The following is a 21,488-nucleotide window of genomic DNA, read 5'->3' as shown; positions in this document are numbered from 1 at the left end:
TTTCCCCTTTCGAATCTCTCTATCTGCCTACTTTACCTACAAGTGGCGTTTTCTTCTTCCCCCCTTTCTTTTTTGGTTATTGTTGCCTGCTTGATACCTATTTTGGATTTTTTTTTTTTTTTTGGATGAGACTGAGCTCACCTCTCTCTCTTGTGCAAGCTTTTTAATTGATCAATAAGCAATAACAAACACTAATCTAACAGACTTGACTAGCTGACATCATGGGGGACATGTCCAACAGCGATTTTTATGCCAAGAACCAAAGAAACGAGGACAACCATGCGGCGGGCTTCGGCTGCTCGGTCATGGAGCTGCGCTCGCTCATGGAGCTGCGTGGCACAGAGGGGGTGGTCAAGCTCCAAGAGGACTACGGGGGCGTAGAGGGACTGTGCAAACGACTGAAAACCTCACCCACAGAAGGTGAGTCCCCATGATGTCCGTGTGTATGTGTGTAGGTGTATATGCACTGATGGATTATTGTATGACAGACTTCATCTTGAGGAATGTGTTGTACTTCTTTAACACTGACATTGATGATAGATTCCCTGCTGGTTTGGATATTGATCATCATTTACTCAGTGCACCTGCTGCTGTGTAAAAGCACAGACATGCCTGAAACCTTGAAAAGCACCTGGAGAAATGCGTGAGCACAGCATTGCAGCAGCAGACAGGGGAGGGAGTCCCGTTTGAGGGGGACTAATGAAAATTCTTCTCAGCCAGCTAGTGTTAGACCTGTTTAGTATGCATAGAAATCTCTCTGGACAGTTTAGCCCCCTCACTCCCCCTCCCCCTCCCCCTCCCCCGCACAAGCACCCACCACCCCGCAACCCCCACCTCCCTTGTCATTCTCCCATCCCGTCAGCCAATCAGCCTTAGCCTTGTTAAGGAGCAGGTCTCTGGGGCAACACAGTAGAGGCTTGGGCCACGTTGAATGTGCTGAGGCGTCTGCAAATATGGACCGGGTGATATTGAGAAATGAGAAAGCAGAAAAACATAACTCTTTATCTGTTGGCTATGTATGTCATTTCATTTTAGTAATAAATACAGTAATATTATAATATCTTCAGTACAAATCTATATTTCCAGTTCTATTTTTTTTATCCTAACAAGCGCAGGTTACTGTAGTACAGTCATTTTTCTACATCTAAACGAGAAACGCGTACACCATAATTCCTTTATGCATTTAATATCAGAGAGCAATTTAAATATTTAGTCATGCACTTATTAAAATGCGTCATATACTCTGTCCATGTATTGCATTCGTAGGATTTTTTAGTTGCTTCCTCTTAGGACAGAGCAACAGTTCAGCAGCAGTGCAGCAAACACTGGAGAAATGAAGCTCACTGGAAGCTGCCTCCGTGTGTTGAATATTTATAATGGTGTTGAAATCATCCACCTCCCCATATGTTGGGATCGTTGATTAGTATTCATGTAGTGTCACCTGTGTGACATCAGAGGTAACCTGTAATCTTATAGAGCGATAGTGACACAAGCTTGTGTTTCCTGGTCTTCTCATCCCGTAGCGCCGGTGTCAGCTGGTGGTAAAACCTGCGGCAAGACAAGAGCAGAGTAAATGAGATCAGTTCAGAAAATCTCTCCAGTCACAGAGTTGAATAAAGATTAAAGTGAAAGCACTGGTGAACTCTCTAATGTCTGATACGGGATGAGTTTCACTATTTCTCATAACCATACTGGCTGCATCATAGCGAAACAATGCCTGCAGTTATACAGCAGTACTGAAATGAAACTGAATTTGGACTAGCAATAAAATTATCATAACAGATATAAAATTATAATTTCATTTTCCCGTTCTCGTGAGCTTTCTGATTAGATACATGAACATCACATTTTATCAGCGTGCCAGCACAGCCTGCAGACTTGTAATAAAGCCAAAATTAGAATATTTAAACTTCCCAAATAGAAATAGATAAATTGTAATTAATGCAATACGTATCGCTTCATAGTTGTTGTCTACAACCCTTTCACTGACACTGAGGTGAAAATACACCTGCCATACAAACCTTTCCATCCAGATTGTTTGAAATAATGCAATCTCAAATGTGTTAATTATTTGGAGTGTGAATTATTTTCAAATACGTCACATTTGCGCATCAACGGTGGCTTCAACAGACACCTCTCTGCTGTGTCATTGCATTTTGCTTCTATTGCCTGTGGTAGAAGTTAAGAGAAGTTAAAGTGCAGGCGGCAGCCAATCAAATCCCGTCTATGCAAATATCCCAAGATGGATGCAGGTGTCATGCAACGTCAAAATGGAGAAGAACTTGATTACTGTGATAGGGGATCGCCTTTTTCTCTATAATTAGAGTTTATTTATGTACTGGGCCACAACCCAGAGAAATGAAGCCTGGGGAGAGAAGGCAGAGGCAGCTGGTGAATCTGTTACTGTATGTGTTCATATGGTCGTGGGGGCTTATTTCCTCAGTACTTCCCTTAAGCGTTGCGCAGACAGCCGATTACGTTGTGCGTCCCGAGCAGGAAAGTGCGATTGGTTGTTGTTGCTATGACGATTGCTCCAGCGGCGTGCCCACGGCCAAGTGTCAACGCAACACGGAGGTGTGAGCGCTCCGTTATCGGATAAAGTATCTTATGCAGTTTTGATGAACTAACTTTGCTAAATCCATTTAGGAAGCCCCCATGTTTTAAGATCTTAGTAGGTCTACTCTACTACAAGCAGAACGGCTCTCTTCTCTCATCATTGGTTATAGTTATTAATTGTTATAATGAATTATTTTATCTCTCACTGGAACACTAAGTGGAAACTGAGCGATGGTATCTGGTGCATCTATATTTGCATTAGTGATCCCAGGTGTGTCTGTGTTTATGCCGCATGTGTCCCCCTGTGTGCCGTGTGTGTGGTTGCTCCACAGAACATATGTTACTTCAGAAATATGATCATGGTAATTATCCTTGAAGGTATTCTGTATTGCTGGCTGTCATCATGTGTGCTGTGTGTAACGTGTATATGTCCCAGGGGCCCACGTTTGATGGGTAGATGCCCTAAGCAGAGTTGACCCATTAGCCTTGCGTACTGTAGCCTATATACCACTCCTTTCACATGATACTAACAGTTCATGATTGGCTGTACTCCATTATGCAGCATAAATGCGTAATGGCTCCGTTAAGTGTAGAAATGCAACCAGTGAAGTGGTGTGCTCTTGACCGCATACATTTACATAGCTGCACCAGCCACTGAGCTACAGTACTGCAGCACTGTTGCTACAGAACATGCAACTATACAATCTTAATAAAAGGCACAGCACTTAGGTCCAACAGCCAGTCATTTGAGAGCCTGTTTATTTATTCATCTAATAAGGAGTATGAGTTATGAATGCCATAGGGTTAGAGCTTACAGGGCTCACTCCATTTCTAAACACAGTAGACAAACACTGCAGTATAATTAGTATTTTTAGGACCTAAAAGAAGCTTCCTTTCTTTTTTATTATTATTTATTTTATTTCATTTATTCATTTCAATGCATTCGATGGGTACAAAATTGGCCTAAATGTACTGTAAGTTGGAGGAAGGTATGTAACTGCAGGTAAAACATAAACTAGAGGTCCTGACGTTCAGATCAAAATACACGATTATGTCAGTGATTAAATAATATATTCTTGTCTATGTCTTGAGTTTTACCCTTCAGTTTTTCCCAGTAGCTTGCTTCCTTGTGCCACAGTATACCAGTTCACAGGATGTAGTTACCTGTTGTTGCCTTGTACTGTAGGTGACTGCGGGGTGAAGAAGCTAGCATTTACCTCAGGCAGCCGGCAGGTGAAGGGCATGAGTCATTCTAGAGAGCAGATGGGATGTCAGGCTGCAGCTTAGTTTCCAAGGAGGGATGGCAGGAAGCTGCTCGAACTGCGACCTGTTTCTCAGGAGACAGAGGAAAAGACAGTTGGTGGGTGCTCACAGTGTACAACTATTTTCTCAAGAGATCAGTAGAGAGCTGCAGCACATTGGCGAGTCCTCCTGGCTAGGGAGCAGGGTATTGTGAGAGTGCTTAGGGCATAGCCCTTCCTCAAGCGTCAGGAGGATGAAGAGGTGCTCAGAGCGTTGATAGTCTTTGATGCGGTGGGAAACAGAGGGTAGGAGGGTACTTAGCCAGGCCTTACAGGAGGGGAGAAATAAATATAGATACAAACATCGTATACACAGACACAGTCACCCCACAAAACAGCAGATATACTGTAGTACAGTATTTAGTCTGCAGATTTAGATGAAATGTCATCTTCTAGGGAATGAAGCAGTAAATGATGGAAATCTCTACATCACTACAAAAAAATACTACAGACTGGATTATTTGTCTATTTTCAGTTCTGTAAACAGGTTGTCCTGTTAGTATAATATGCCAAGTCGGAAATGGGATTATGGGCCTCACGAGCGTCATAGTCACCTTTTCCATAAGTTTCAGGTCACTGTCTGCTGTTATCTCATGCATGCTGGGGGGAGATAGTGCTAAATACTAATTAATAGAGCAGGAACTTTTTTTTCAGATGGAATTCAATCCAATTTTTTTTTTTAATAATTTATACCCAGCCTTGGAATAAGCCATTTTATTTCCAACCAACCAAAATCCCCCAATTTCATATCCTCACCCTCACCTCTTGTGCGTCTAATATTTTTTCTTTGCCCTCTACAATATCACCACACCTCATTTCACTCTCCTCACCAGCACCGTCTCCTCTCAATCCGTATTGCCCCCCAGTCCCCTGATTTTACTTTCACTTCACATTTATAGTAAAGACCTCCTTCATCACCTATAAATCTCACTCAATGCCACCTTCACCCAACCTCCAGAGACACCAGCAGAATATAGCTGATGATACATCAACCATAGCAAAACCACATCTTAAACGTAATCATTTTAATGTAATATAAAAATGTATACGAGCTTCACTTGTCCCCCTCACATTACAGAGTTGTGAACATGGAGACGTTATTACAGGCAGTCTATAGGAGATTTTCAAAATAAAATGTTATCTCATTTTTTCCATCGGCAGTGACACATGACTGATTTGGTGAACATTGATGTTTATGTAAATGTCCCAAATGAATTAAACCCATTTGCGCATTTAGCATCTTAAATCAGACTTTGCCTTCAGATCTTTGGAGAATTTGGTCTTTCATTCATGCATTTGCTACTCATTTTGAATTTGCTGTTTTTGTGATTCACAATTGATTGGCCTCTTCTCTGTTGCAAGTAGCAACAGAGGCTGAGACCAGTGGTGTTTTCCATGCCGAACTCGACTGATGATGTGATGAAATCAATGCCCGTCGTATTAAATAATTGTATATAAAACAGTTGCAGCTACTTCCTGAGAACAAGATGAGAAGCTTGATACCAATCTTATTCTGTTTCTTCTCGGCAGCAGCGACTTTCTGGAGTCTTCGTTGCTTGGCAACTGCTCCCGGCCAATAAATAGTCCGTCAGATAAACCCCCATAAAATGGTAAATTATTGTTTTTGTAAGGATTAAACAAATGAGATATAGCGTGTTAATTACTGATTGTTACAGGCGCTGGTAAGTGGATTTTGTTTATCAGGTTAGCTGTCTCCCCATTCCCAGCCTTCATGCTAAGCTAACTGGCTGTTGGCTGCAGCTACATATTTACTGTACAGAGATGAAAGCATTCTCAGCCTTCCCATCGGACTATAGTAAGAGAGCAAATGACTATATTTCACAAAATGCCAAACTATTTCTTCCCACGTTGCAACTCTTCTATCCGCTTACTTAAATCTTCTTTCGCCCTACTACCAACAATTCTTTTTCTATATCTCTCTCTCCTGTCCCCTCTAGACATCCTCCTCATCCACCCATCCACCTGCCCTTTCTCCCTCTCTATCTCTTTCTTCCTCCTCTCTCTCTCTCTCTCTCTCTCTCTCTGTCTCCCATTATTATCTCTCACCACACCTTACCTCTCCTCTTTTCTTCCTCTCCCCTGCTCCCATTTCTATTTTGGTGTGCTGGTCGGTCGCTGGTATCCCAGTGGGCCAGTGTACAGCGTAGCCTAAATAGACCTGCTCTACATCTATAACCTTCACCATCGCTCTCTTCTGCTCTCACTTCTTTAACTGAGTTAGTAACAGTGTAATAGTGCTGGAAAAGTAGCACAACCTTTCTGCATGGAACTTAATTTAAAGAGGAACTGAGCAGAATTTTTCCCGTGGCTATGCTACATTTTAATTAAACAGTCCCGGAGTAATTGTGATAACTACATGACTTGTGACTGTCTCTGCCTTCCACCTGGCATCTCATGGCTGAAAACCAACCTACAACATCAGTGTAGTACTTGGCCGCCACCCCGGTGTCCCACCTCTTGTCTCTGCGGCACGGTGACACAAACACGCTCCATAACCCGTAATCTTTTGTTCATGACAGTTAAGACTAGGAGGGTTAGCAAAACAGCGGAAAAGCGATCGGATTTGCATAGTTCCTCTTTAACTAGTGGTTGAGGTTAATTATTATTTCTCACCATCAACACAGGCCAGACAGATATGTATTGAGTTGTTGCACTTTTAGTAAGATGGAGCCTTTTTTTCTGCTTGACACATAGAAAAAAAAATGGCTGGTAGAAATACAAGTGACTATCTGTTGATCCCCGATGGGAGAAGCCATGAATTTCTCATTGTGGCAGTAATGACAGTGGTGGATGGTGGCCAGATACATCATACATGTTGCCTGTATTTCTCATGGGAGGAGGTTGTTACAGGTTCTTGTGTAAACAGTCCACGCTTGACTTGCTAATCAGAATGTGATTCATAACCATACACAACGGCAACACTAGTCTCCAAAGGCTGATCTGTGAACAGTGATTGGTTTTTGGCATCCATTTTCCTTCAGCAGCATTGCCTCGATGTCAAGGACACAGGTGTAATGACATGTGTACATATTAGAAAATGTAGACAGAGATTTAGGAGAAGAAAGAAAGACATTGAATAGAGGAATGGAAGTTAAACATGTCAGATGTGTAAACTTACACCTCATTTCTCTACTGTGAATTTCTTTCCTTTTCTTTTCCTCTATTCTGCTGGTACCTGGTGCTTTCTCCATCTGCAGGTACAATCCATCTCCCATGTATTGTTGTAGTTTACCAGTGTAATATCCGCTGCTGTGCTACTATTCCTCCCTCATATCTGACTGGCTATGTTCTCCTCCTGTGATGAGGCCTCTATGACTTCTATGCACAACTCAGGAAACTGTTCTCTCCACTCATCTGTCATCCCACAGCTCTCCATCCTCCCCTCTCCTCTCTGTGACTGCAGAGTTTGGTCGAAACACTCCATCTGCTCTTCCATTTCATCTCCTTGCCTCCTCATTTTCCTTCATTCACACCCATCTTTCCCCCTGTTTTTCGTTCGTCTAATCTTTTTTTATCCCTCCCTTGAAATAAAGTCCACAGTTCTGTCTGTGCGCTTCTACATTTCTTCACACTCTCCTTTTCTATTCTTAACCCTTCTCCTCCTTTTCTCCTGTCTGTTCGTCCCCTCATCCCACCTCTCCTCCTCGCTGTCGTTCTTTTCCACCCTCTCTCCATCCCTCCCTGATGATCATACTAATCGCGTCCTCCAGTCGCAGCACCACGAGTGCGTTCCCCTTTGACGCAGTCTATTTAATCTCTGTCCCACAAGGGATCTCTCACATGGAGCCGCCGTCTCTTTAATAAGGACAATTTCTCCTGCGCTGCAACATCTCTCCCCCTCCACCAGTCCTCTCCTCTCCTCTCTGCCCTCCCCTCTCCTCTCCTCTCCCTAGTGACTCTGTAAAAGGGGAAGGAGAGGTAGAAAAAGAGAGAGAATGAAATAGGAGGCCGTGAAGAAGAGGGAGAGAGAGAGAGATGACTCTCAGAGGACAGATTATAAATGATACACAGCCATTTTGCACTGTGAGGGAGCTAAACCACATCGTGGGCAGACACACACACACACGCACGCACACACACCACTACTCGCACAGGTGTTCTTCTGCAATGTGTAGTAGCAATGACCTTGAGGCAGGCTGCAGCAGTGTTGTGGCTCAGTGGTCAGTCAGTCACTCCACATTAACACTCTATCACTCTATACGCAATATCATAAAGATTACTGGGGAGAGAAATGTGCTGCAGTCTTAAGGAGCAGCTCAACATTAAAAATCCTGATTTTATTAATGGTTAATTAAAATTTTATTAATTATGAATTAATTAATCATTAAACAATATACAACATTGGGTTAAAAAGGAAGGTACATTTAATCTCTAATTACTTATAAAGGGTCCATTGTCCAGACTTATCAGCAGGAACATTGCTTAAAAATGTCAGAGAAAAGAACCTTTCATGGTGTATTTACTGTAGCGACAGCATCTGCAAGCTTGGTAGCTTACTGTAAATGGAAAAGCCCTCCACCCTTCATCAGCGACTGGCTCACAGTTTAATATTTAACTGCAGCTTTGATGCTTTGACGTGTAACAGGAAGTATGGATCCATGTTCCAGATGTTGGCCTTGTATGTGCAAATTATCAGGATACTGTAGCCTACTTTTTTTCATCAGTAGTGTGGCACACATGATACATGACAAATAGAGAGAAACGGATACATACAGTATAGTACATATAGACACACACATACTGTACACAGATGCTGGGCATGACTGGCAGTGAAGTCAGATTTCCCAAGAGATGCCTGACTGAATTAAGAGGACAGATGCCAAAGACCATGACATCATGTACAGATTGGTATAGAGTGGACGTAACTGGAAAAATAAAAATGAATGTAACTGTTAAATGTAACATGACACTGGCGTATGGCGTTTGGGATCTATTGTAACTGTCTTCAATATAATCTAATTTTGTTCTTGTGGTCATCTTTTACACACAATACTGAAAATGGCTTTTTTTTATCTGCCATGCTGTCTTGGGTTTGAAATATGATATTGTGTGTTATCAAGGCTAGAAGCTTAATGACCTTTTTCACGTTCTCTTGGATCTCTTGGATGTCGTGTTGACTGTCTTGAATGCACAGGTGAGAGGAGGTAGTGTCTTGCTCAAGGGCACTCGAGGAACAACACCTGTTGTCGTTGAACATCGGGCGCATCAGGTCTCAGTGAGCGAAGGCACAGGGTCCAGATTTGTCTTAAAAATGCTTCTCTGCCCTCATATACTGTATGTACACCGGGCTCTCGTCCTCTCAGATGTCCTGAATCTGAACTTCCTGCTGGAGGCCAGGAGTATAGATAGCGAGCTGACAGGCGTGGTGATGCTTTTAGCTGGATATGCAGAGTCCGGGGCTATAACCGGCTTGATTCTCTCCACGTCAGCTCTTTTCCTGAGTTGACCTCTCTCCTCTCTCCTCTCCTGCTGTGGGGCAGAACAAGGGTGGTACCACTGCTGCCAACATAAACAGACAGCTTTTCCTTCTCAAGGGCACATGGACAGACAGTCTTGGACCAGATCCAGCGATGCCTTGCTCAAGGGCACAGAGCAGCTATTTCTTAACTTTAATTTTAAGGATATTGTAGAGAATAATCCATAAAGAGAATAATCCACAAACTCCATAACACAGGAGCAGAAACATTGGTAGGCTCCTGTCTTACACCAACTTTTATGTTCTGTGAACCTTTATATTCATATTTCGATGCCTCACACACTGGCTAAAAGGAGCTTGTTTAGTTTTGCTGAATGGAGCAAAGATACTGTCACTTTTACCAAGGGCACAGATCAAAGCACCAAAATCAGACTCTGTCTATTATGCAAACGCATCATTTCAACCTCCACAGTGTACCAGCCTGCCTCCTCTCTTGTGACAGTGTTATGCAGTTTCATCCAAAATACAGTCAACATATAGATGTATATACTAGGTTTTGACTTTGACCAAACCTTCAGTGGTAGAAGAATACCTCAAAAATCTACACAAGTAGAGAATGCCAGTAAATGTTAAAGGGATACTTGAACATTTTGTCAAATTTGCCTATTGCCATATTCCCTAACGGAGTTGTTTTAGAGGCAAATGCAAAGCCTATATCGTGCCGAAAAATGACGGGAACGCGCATCAGCGGCTTTGCATGAATTTACTTCAAAAACAACTCCTTCTCGTAACGTTATTATTATTATCTCATAGCATCACAATTTGTCCACGAGAGCGTTTTGGAGTTGTTGGATTGTGTATTTCTTGAGTTTGATGAGGGAAACCAAGAAATCCCATTAGCCTCCGTAGCGTAGCTCTGAGCAGCTCGCGGCTCTGCTCCACCGTTCTGAAAATAGCTTGCACCGACAAATAAAGGTAACAAACCTATTCCTACACTATGGGGATTATGGCAATGGGCGAATTAGCCAAAAAGTTGAAATAATTAAGTATTTAATAGTGTTGAAACTATGAATTGATTAGAAAATTTGATGTCAATCATGTTGATGATCTAAGAACTGTGAGAGTCATTTGTCAAGAGAAACTTCAAAATATTTCTCAGTTATTGTCTCAAATGTGATGTGTTAAAAAAAAATCATTTTCAATTTCTTTTTTTCAATTTCATATCATTAAAATCTTTTGCTTCTGGACTGTTAGCTGGGCAAACGCATCATAATAATCATCATCAACAACAACAGCATCACCTTATGCTCTGGGAACTTGCCATGGACATTTTCCTCTGTCTGTCTTCTTTCAAAAATCTAATTCAACAATTAACAACAGCTGCTCTCCTTTTCTCTAATACAGTTTGTCATAAAACCAAAAACAAATATTCCACTACTGCAGTCAGTGTTAGTGTTGCACTGCTCTTTACAGTACATAAAATATAACCTTGCCAGCGACAGATGACTAGCCTTACATTAGTGGCATGTGGAAAAATCAATTGTGCTGAATACAGTGTAAGTACATGTGTTTCATGTCAGGGATATTAAAGAAGATGCATTCATCCATTTGTGCACCAGATGGAACTTTTGGATGGGATTTCATTGGCTCAGTCACATCACAATTCAATCAAAATGTTACTGCATAGCCCAGGCACAGATCAATAGTCTTTCAGCTCTGCACTGTAATTTCCGTACCCTGTCGGTGTTTGTAAGCTCTTTTGTAAGAGTGTGCTGAATTATTAAAAATAGTATGTTTTAATCTATATTATGTCAGTAGACATTGATACTTATAATGCCAATTTTTTGTTATGATCATTAGTATTTACTTACTTCATTTGGCGTTTGTATGTTTTTCCTGCAGCTCGAGGTAGACAGACAATAAGGAGGACATTAGAGTATGTAGATTTCCCTTACATGTCATGACTATTTTATGACTCTCTCTGGTAGTTTGAATTTTAATAGCTGCCCTTATTGTGTCCAGAGCTCATCTGAGCCCCTGGGCGAAACCAGAGACTGACACCCAGATGGGAGACAGCAGATAGACCACTGTCACTCTCCCTTTCAGCCTCTTGGCCCTGGATGCTCACCCTCTTTGCTCCCAAAGGAGGGAGGGTTGCTGAACTGTGCAAGTGTGCAAGCATTGTGTTTCTGTGCAACTGGATGTGTAAGCATGTGCATGCGTGTTTGTGCGTGCATCGCATGCATGTGTTTGCGTGTATAGGTGCGCAGGCATGAAAACAAGGTTAGGGTTTTAATTGGCATGGTTGGCCTTAAACCACAGTAACAGAATTACAGAGATAGATCCAGATGATTTCCATTGTAGTATAACAGAAAACCATTACCATCACCTTAGTAATTTGGGAATTATTCAAAATTAAATATTTATTCAAAGTCTATTATTTCTACTACAATAACGTATAAGATATAGAATATTCTGCTGTCAAAAAGTTCTCATGTTTCAGCATTCATGCAGGCAACAACCCCTCTATAGAGTTACACTGACAACCCGGTCACGCATGAGAAATAACAAGTGTGTTTTTTCCATGCATGTGTCAATGTGAGACAGAAATTGATGGAAACATTATGTGACATTTCATCAATAAATATGAATAGTGTGTTTAAAGAGATACATAAAGTGACTTAATTGACATTTAGCGTGGAGGAAAATACAGATAAATATGCATGGATGGATGGAGGGATGGATGGATGGATGGTTAGGTGGATGGATGGACTGGTGGACTGAAGGAATGGTTGACCAGTCTGGAATTACAGGCTGAAGTTACACACCCGGTTACACTTTGCCCTTACCGCTGAGCAGTTGTGTCTAAACAGGCTCACATGCACACGCACTCTCTCTCTCTCACACACACATACACACACACACACCTCTCCTCACAAAGAGAAGCTGTAAACAGATGTCTCATTAATGTGGTGCCCACATCTAGGTCAGTCAGGCCAGCTACGATTACAGTGTTTGAGGCTCACATGGTGCGACAGACACTAAATGACCAATAAATTCAGTGAGAGACTTGTTTCTTTTTCACTTTTGACCACTTGCAGTTGTTCACACACGTGCATGCAGGCACAGTGGGGGAGTGCAGTTGTGGTCAGAATTAAGTTTTTCCAAGATTTCTCTTTTTTTTTTCTTTTTTTTTTCTAATTAGATACCGGTACTTGATTTTCAAGGCTTTTTCAAAGTCTGACAGCTGTTTTCTGAAGAAACCCTTTTTCATCCGTGGAACAAAAGAACATGTGGTTTCCACTATCTTGAATGTAGCTCCTCCAACAACACAAAGGTCTGAAAGGATAAAATGAAGAAGTGATGACATGTCATGAGGTCAATTTCACTATTGTTTGCCCACCTTGAAATCATGATGATCAGATCCTCTGTGCTGGTGGGTTGAGGATGCGTGTGAAGCATCTTGTAGCAACATTGACATTTGAAGTATCTTCTGCTGCCACGGCTGCGACTTCACTGTTAATGAACTCACACACTAATACAGTAGACATATAGCAGGACAACAACAACCAAGCATAACAAAGTCAAGTCAAATCAAATTTATTTATATATCCCTAAATCATTAATCACAAACTGGCCTCAAGGAGCTTCACAGTTTTTACAGCAAATGACGTCCTTATCTCTCTCCTTATAGACCCTCCACTGGCAGAAACCTGCAGATTTGTATTTATTTATCTGATCTGGTTGGTGGAAGCATACGACTGCGAGGCTGTAACTCTACAGTGATGTGCTGCTACCCACAGACTTGTCATTTTTGATGCAGCTTAAGGAAAAAAAATAGGGACATTTGATTTGATGCCGTGGATCTTCCCACAGCACACCAGTCGTATAGCAATAAGAACCAGATCACATAGAGGCGTAATCTTAATACGATTAATGTGTCTTTTTTTTCACCCTTTTATCTCGGTCATATGCACGGACCCACAGGGCTCTGATATAAACTGGACCTCACCCATGCACAGAATTTTCACACAATGACTGTTTCATGAATTTTGAAAAGGACCATATGCACTGAAGCCTTCATCCCACATGAGTCACTATCAGCTTGTTTCTGTTTTTCCCCTCTGTGCTGCTCTTCATGTGCTACTTTTCAGGCCTCCAGAAAAATGTTCTAAGAGGTGCAAATTAAACCTCTGGGTATTTCAAATTCTGTGATATGAGCAGCATACACCAATCACAGTTATTGTTTTATTTTCTTTTTTGTTCTGTAATTGTAGTGGCCTGTTTTTTCTTGCATAACATTACATAATCAACTTTTTCATCACCCCCTTTTAAAAAGGAAAAGATTGTTTATTTTGGTTCAGAGCATTATTAGCTTTAAAATTAATGTGAGGTGCATGAGTCTAACTGGAAAGTTTTGTTCACGCACCTTCATCCAGTTACTCCGAACATTTCTGTCAACATATCCTACAAGATAGGACTGCTAAGTAATCTTGTGCAGAGAGCGCTGTGTGTTCTTGTATATGTATTTAGATTGATTTATTTAGTAGGCTATATGTGTGTGTGTGTGTGTGTGTGTGTGTGTGAGAGAGAGAGAGAGAAAGAGAGAGCTGTGAGCTGTGTTCTCTCACCCCACTCTAACATCTCTCGCATGAGTCAGACTCAGAGCACAGTGCCTGACAGCAAAACTCACCCACTTGTACAGCTGCCCCCACAGACTCACACACACACACTTGCACACATACTCGCAAACACTCGCACACTGCCGCACATTTACATTTTTTTCAGCATTTCAACATATATTTAATTTGGGTTGTTGGGTAACTGTTAAAAACTGCTCTGGTATTCATTTTAGTGTTTTTTTTGTTGTTGTAGAAAACACAAATGATGTTGCATCAAAGAAGATGTTCAATAGCTGCAGTGGATTCATGAAACATCTAAGACACCAAGACAAAACACACTTGGAGCATGTCCACATCACTTTTTCTATTTATTGCTCTGGGCACATGGTTCACAGGGGCTTAGTCTCTTAATAAATCGTAGAAATGTTTTTAGTCTAACATGGAATAAACCAATCACAGTGCCGTGTCTCATTCCATAGAAGCCAGGCGTTCCTGCACCTTGGCGGATTTGCTATTTTAGTGCCACAGTGTTTCACACAGAATTAGATCCTATTTGGGGTGAGTTGATCACATATTGCAAGTGACCAGTGAGCACAGTCCCAGCACACGCGCGCGGCATCTCTGTGGTGCCCTGAGGGCAAAGGAAGCGCAGAGTGAATCAATGCGCAGCGCAGCGCTCCACCAAGAACTAATGGCACGCTTCACAGCGTTAGACATCTTTTATGTTACGTAAATTAGTGCGTATCGTGTGACCTGTGAATACGTCTTTGGTTCGTTATGAAACGCTGCAGAAGATTTACCAGGTAGTAAAAAAAGAGCGCTCCTATGCAGAGCCTCATACGTCATGGGTGTCGCATCCATGATGCATGGCAATGTTGTGCAACACACAATATGCCACAATGAATACTCCAACCCTATGTGGCCTGTGTTCTAATGTTTCATTTGATTTATCCAAATGTCTAAAGTGAACTTTCTGCACACTCTGCTTATGCATAACAGGAACATTGTGCAACAGTCTGTGTATATACTCTCTTGATCATTTTGTTTTGTTTTGTTTTGCCATTGAATCTGCTTTCTGCTGCCTTAACATATCAATTGGCCCACAATGCACCTGACCACACCTCACGGGCCCTCAGATGTGCACAGGTTTTATTGGCTACTCATTCAGCATGGACACTGGATGGAAACAGGACAGCTGCAACACTGTGAAACCCGTCGGTCGTGTTGTCTTGTGTGTCCCTTTGCAAGACCAAAAAGCTTCTTAGTGGTCAGCTTGCCCTGTTGTCAAAATCAAAGATAATTTGGCTCCAACAGATGTGCACCATGTTTTGAACAATAACTCAAACAATAGTTCCACATGTTGTGAAGTACACTTTCTCGCTTTCTTTCCTATTTTGCATTTACCTCATGTGGACCACTCGCTCTAGCAGTTGGCCCAGTTGGAAAAAGATTGAAAGTTTGTCCTGTTTGTCGCGTCTCCTTCTACGAGTTTCCACGAGTTGCCGCACGAGTTTACCCGAGTAAGGAAAATGAATTTGATTGGTCGTTATTGAGCGGGCGGGATATTCAATGTTTGGGACGAAACCAAGCTCGGTGTGTGTGTCTCTCAGACGTTTGATTGACGGATGACGGATCCAATATCACTGGCTGATGAATCGTGAGCAATGTGACGCATAATTCGTGTGCCTGCATTATCCAATGCGGAAAAAAAACTACCCCACTTTCATCCCGGATTTACTCGAAAATAGAATTTTGCACAAAGTTTGGTCTACATCGTCTGATAGATGAGTGATTACACTAATGTTAAGACCCACAGTGGGCTCATTCAATACCTTTAAGAACAAAAACAGTTTGCTAGAGATTATGCACCAGATACACTGCCCGTCCAAAAAAAAGTCACACACTCACGCATTCACTGTGGCATCGCTTCGATAAGCTTCTGCAATGTCACAATATTTATTTCCATCCAGAGTTGCATTCATTTTTCAAAGATTCTCAATGGGCTTAAGGTCTGGACTCTGTGGTCACATTGGACCACATTTCTTCCTTGAAGATGATGTTTTCTCTCTCTCTTCCAGTTTTTAATAATGTGTTGGACAGTTCTTAACCCAGTTTTAGTAATCTCAGCAATCTCATTGGATGTTTTATTTGCTTAATGCCAATAATTTGACCTTTCTGAAACAGATTAACATCTTTTCCACGACTGCAGGATGTGTCTTCCGACATGGTTGTTGTTAGGGTTAAATAAGTTGTTGCCAGCTGAGACATAATCATCCATACAGTAATTATCCAATGGGAGGCTCTTACCTACTGTATTAGCTTAATTAAATCCAAGTGGTGACTTTTTTTTGGACAGGCAGTGTACCTTCTTGGATTTACAGATCACATAAACAAAACACAATATATTAATTTGCAATGAAATAAATGGTACCTTCAGTTAAACAGCTGCTGGTTCCAGCTAAACATCCTACACAGTGACAGTAGTATAATTCTTCTCAACTCCAAGCAGGTTTATTTGATCAAATTATTCTATTATACTTTTCCTGTTAAAGCAGCAGTCATTACAGTACATGACCTCCTCTGAGCTCTGTGTCGCTTGACGACCAGGAAAATCTGCTCCTGATCTCAGAGTTTGTTTCTCTGTGTAGGCGTAGCACAGGACATCTGCCATATTAGACTGATCTATCATATTGTCCACACAAGCAGAACCATACCATAAGGGTTGTAGTAGTACAGTATGGTGTCATAAGACTCCAACAGACACGCATACATACAGTAAACTCATGATGGGGGGAAAAAAAGCATTGAGTAAGATACTGCTCTGTGTCACTTTCCAGTCCATTACCTTTGAGACGCAGCTGTCCATAGGGGAATAAATGAGAGACCCTGCGTGTGTGCGTGTGTGTTTGTGCGTGCAGGCATGTATTCGTGTTCATGTGACCCCGTGACTCCGCATGAAACGAGAGATTACATTTTCTCAGTTGTTTGTTTACATACACTAGACTGTGTCTGCTTGCATGTTTGGCCTGCGAGAATGTGACTGCTCAATGGTCTGTACATAAAAGTGCAAGATTGCATGTGTGTTGCCACACTGACGACATGTCACATCATCTCATCCTCGCGGAGCTGGAGCTAGCCCCCCTGCCGTGCCCTCTCGCGCTCTCAATCCCGACTGTGTGTGACGCATATACAGGAAATCACTGCACGCGAAATCCACGCTGTACGCTGAGCAAAGAGGCCAGGAAACAAGACAAACAGTTGTTCAAACTGGGAACAGGGGTCTGAGACACATCTTCCTGCTGTTTTAAATGCATCACTAACATCAGTCTCCTGATGTTTCACCCCAAAACACCCTGCCCTAACATGCTGGAGAGAGAAAAGAGGCTTCATTTCTTTGACTGCATCCCCGTTCAGCAGTGGGTGGACCTGTTGTGCTGCTGGGTCACATTGACAGTTTTATTCTTAAAGCTCCAGTATGTAACTTATTTGGCTTTTTATTAGCAAAAATCAAATATTGCTTTCATAACTACGTACAATATTTCACTGAAGTCGAATCAACACCCGCATACAAATGAAAGCTTTCTCGGTCCTTAGAATGAGTTGTTACAAGTCGTTACAAATACATAAGTGGGCGACGCACCGAACCGAGGCGGCCATGTTGCATCGCCATTTTTTACGTTCAGTGGCAGCGTGACCGTAGGTAACCACGGAAACTCAGCGGAGCTATCGGCTCGGCCTGTTAAAACTGTCACCACTGTGTAGTGTGAGGAAGGACAGAGGCACTGATGTTGCATTTAGGTGCAGTCAGGCAGACGGCCGTCGGCAAACCAACCGGATGTCATTTTACTCAACGAGAGAAAGACGGTAAAACGTGGGTCGGGTAAACAATACCACATCACCATGACAACATATTGTCACGCCTATATTGTTTTGCCTCGTGCAGGCGGTCCACTTGTTTACATAGACGCTTGTTTATCCTGTTACATGCAGCGTCTGTTGTCTGTCTGACGTCTGCCCGATTTCACGTGAATGCAACATCAAGAATACGTTCAGATATGCAACCGCACCGCTAGATGGGGGTAATTCCTACATATTATACCTTTAAACTGCAGCAGCTGGTCACATGTGGATGAGATACCAGGTGACTCTATCACCTAGAAGCATGCACATAATCCATTTCCATATCCAGTTACAGTATAAACCCATGCAGATTGCAAAACTGTGCACACCTTAAATTAGAATATCATCTATTTATATCTCGTCTCTCATATTATTTTCTCTACAGTAATTGCTCATAATCTATCTTAATGCCTTGTTTTGTATTTATTACATTCATTGAAAGCACCTGTTTACAATGTGGAAATGTATCACCTTAGAGACTGAGCTTGAAGTAAATACATATGAAATATTGTCAGTAAACCGTGAATTATTAATTATATAACACTGTTTGTACACATAAATGGTTACAATGGTTACACAAATTTAGGCAATTCTGAGCAACAAGAGACAGAATAGGAAGACAACAAGAACATCAGCATTATGTCTAGTCTGCCTAAGCTGAGGCTTGAACTCACAACCTCTGACACCATCCCAATCCGACACAATCAAGTTTTTTTTAAGGATACAGAGAATCAGTAACAGATCAGGAAGTAAAAGCAGAAACATTATGTCATACTGTATAGCATGCAGAGATTCCGTCACCTGAACTCACACTAATAATAATATGTACTTCATGCTGTAATATCTTCCAATTTGTCCAACATAACACACTAAAGTCCCTCCTCCTGTCTCTGTCATTGACTGAAACATAAAATTCTCCATTCCTCTCTTAATGTCATCCGTATGAACATCTGCCCTCTGAGGCTATTTCCACTGGATTCTGCCTCTGTATGCACAGTAACAAACCTCTCCTCTTTTATGGCATAAAATGGTGTCATTATTATAGAGGTCATTCTCAAGGATACTGTGACACATTTCTCCATCACTCCATCTTCTAATAAGAGCATGATAATTATCCACCTTTTAGCCACTGATGGGTTATTATTCATAGAGTTACTCCACATCCAGCCTACTCTCATTGTCTGTTTCCGTCCCTGTCTCCCTCTTTTTCCTCACTCTCTTGTGCTTTGTGAGTCACACTTCAACCCTCTCTGTCTTCTCTCTTCACCCCCCCCCCCCTTCTCTCTCTCTCTCTTTAAAATGGTTGAAAGCTGAAAAAATGCACGTTGAAGCTATTGATTCTTTGCAGAAAAAAAGCATCAATATTTTGCGTCGTTATAATGATGATGATGATCACTGCACAACCCTGTTGCCATGGTGACTTGTTTTGGACACTGTGGCTCGCAGTACTGTGAAGAGGGGGGGGGGAAGTTGATGGAGACAGGGAGGAAAACGTAAAAAGGAAGACAGGGGGGACAAACGTATGCTGCTGAGACAAAAGAAGACGTGTTGGAAATGACATAATTGAATATGTCATGCAAATGTATTTTTTTATTTTTGAATACAGGATGTTTGCTGCTCTGTTATGACATACTTATTACACAAGGACATTTGAAGGTCATCACATCTTTTCCTCTCTTTCCTTTGTTGGAATGTACCTTTTCACACACATACACGTACATGCATGCTCTTGGACACTGAACACATGGAGAGGACACACACTCATATACACAGACACACACACACACACACACACTTACTTACATATTCACATATTCTCCAAGGTTCAGAGTCACGGGTATTTCCACCGAAGGAGTGGGATGCATAGTGTTTCCATGGAGATCTATTTTTAGCCAGTGACAAAAAAGGGCCAACTGTTAAAATATGCCATCATGTTCGCTCTGAGTGAAAAAATTCCATTTCCTCTCATCCAGAAAGGATGGCATTAAGTTTTTTTTTTTCTTTTCTCTCCATGTCCCATGTCTTGTCTATTTGGAACCAGGGTGTTAGGTAGGTACCGTTTGTCAAAGCGGATTTGAATCACAGATCCTGCTGCGTTTGACAGATCAGTGCATTACTAGCCATAAATTATAGAGTAGGAATGGTGAAGACGAGGGTTAGAGAAAATTCAAAGTTTCATCCTCGTTGAGTTTTGAAAAATATCCGTAAGTCTTGCTCATGAATAATAATACCACTGTAACCAAGACAATCAGGCTGCGAGTTGACAACAACAACACAAGTCATATACTGTAGGGCCGGATCTACTAAGATAAGGGGCACCTAATTGCGTGCTCCTAGTGTTTGGTTAGCGCATGCAAAATGACCTACTATGGGTAACTCGCTAAATGACAACATGCGCGAACCGCACTGAATGAAATCTATTTACATCTACCCCTCCCAATATTTTGCACGTTCTGGCAGAAACGCCCATATTACTGTACACTAAATAGATGCAATCCTTTAGTAGATCCGGCCCTTAGTGAGGTATTAGAAAGACACCTGCCAAATATCTGCAGATCATTTGTCATATTCCATCATTATAGATTGACCACCTTCAAGTGTGGTACTGTACGTTTAAATTTTGGTCAGTGACATAAAGCATTTCTGACATTTCTTTAGACTAAATAGTAATAATAAATGTGATAAGTAATTGACTGATAATAGGGAAAAAAAGGTTTAATCATTGTGTTTTTAATGGTATAGTATTTCATTATAATGTGTTAGTGTTGGCAGTATGCCAAACTGCATGGTCAGGATTCTTAGAGGCTCCTCTCAGCACCCTGAACCCAGAGCACCAAAGAAACTCACACTGATCATTCATGTTGTAGTAATCTTTTATGATGAATGTCATGATATTTAACTTCTCTCATGGGCGTTGAAAATTTTAAATTTGATCATTTTAAAATGTGGCCAGATCTGTTTAAAACATGAGGCTGGAAATAATGGAGCTCAGCTTGATGAAATGTTAATAAATACATAAATTTGATTTGAGTGCAGGATGCATTCCTCCTGGTACAGTCCAGTAAATGGGGTTTTGCCTTAGTCTGCTGAGTCACCAGGATGTCCACTATTTGTGAGATCCATCAGCTGACAGGCTAAAAAGCAACTGCAATCCAATGCTAATAAAAGTGCATCAACTCCCATCTCATTTCATATTTTTCAACTTTGCTTTCCGAAGAAGCTTTCACAGTTTGAGCCTTCATAAGAATACTTACTGTAGAATGTGTTTTACTAAACCTGAATTGCCCATTACACAGGTAGTTTCACATTGATCGATCATATACATTTCGTATCCAGTCAGTATATCATTATCTGCTCAGGCCTCAGTACTTGGTAATAAGCTCTAGCACAAAGATTCATTTGCAATCAGCCTTAATCCTTTCTGAGAATGTAGTGACTCATCTGTGTATCGCCAGAGTTTTTCTGCCCTCTCACTGCCTCCTCAAAATCCACTGCCAGAGCAGTTAGGTGGGCTGACAGTATTTAGCCTACAATATTTCAAAATCTGGCAAATTAATCTTTAGCTGTAAGCAGCACTGCAATCAGCGATCCAGGAAGGAATGATAATGCAGCAGAGGATTTTCCAGGAAGCAATGAGTATTTAATGATTAGGGAGATTGATTGTAGCATAGC

The 21,488-nt window shown here is 41.6% G+C and overlaps 1 protein-coding gene across 7 annotated transcripts in view; it reads left to right on the top strand.

The window, feature by feature from the left end:
* Nucleotides 1-221: 221 nt before the first annotated feature.
* Nucleotides 222-21,488, top strand: part of atp2b2 (ATPase plasma membrane Ca2+ transporting 2) — a gene marked incomplete at its 5' end in the record, with an annotated part of 65,511 nt that continues 44,244 nt past the window's right edge. For all 7 annotated transcript variants that reach the window (XM_083970995.1, XM_083970993.1, XM_083970994.1 and 4 more), the window contains one exon: nt 222-420. In XM_083970995.1, coding sequence (XP_083827121.1) covers nt 222-420 — 199 coding nt within the window. The remainder of the gene's footprint in view (nt 421-21,488) is intronic.

Source organism: Trachurus trachurus (genome assembly GCF_905171665.1).
Source record: "Trachurus trachurus genome assembly, chromosome: 5".
Classification (NCBI taxonomy): domain Eukaryota; kingdom Metazoa; phylum Chordata; class Actinopteri; order Carangiformes; family Carangidae; genus Trachurus; species Trachurus trachurus.
The sequence above is the reverse complement of the archived record's forward strand: the minus strand, read 5'-3'. Positions and strand labels throughout refer to the sequence as shown.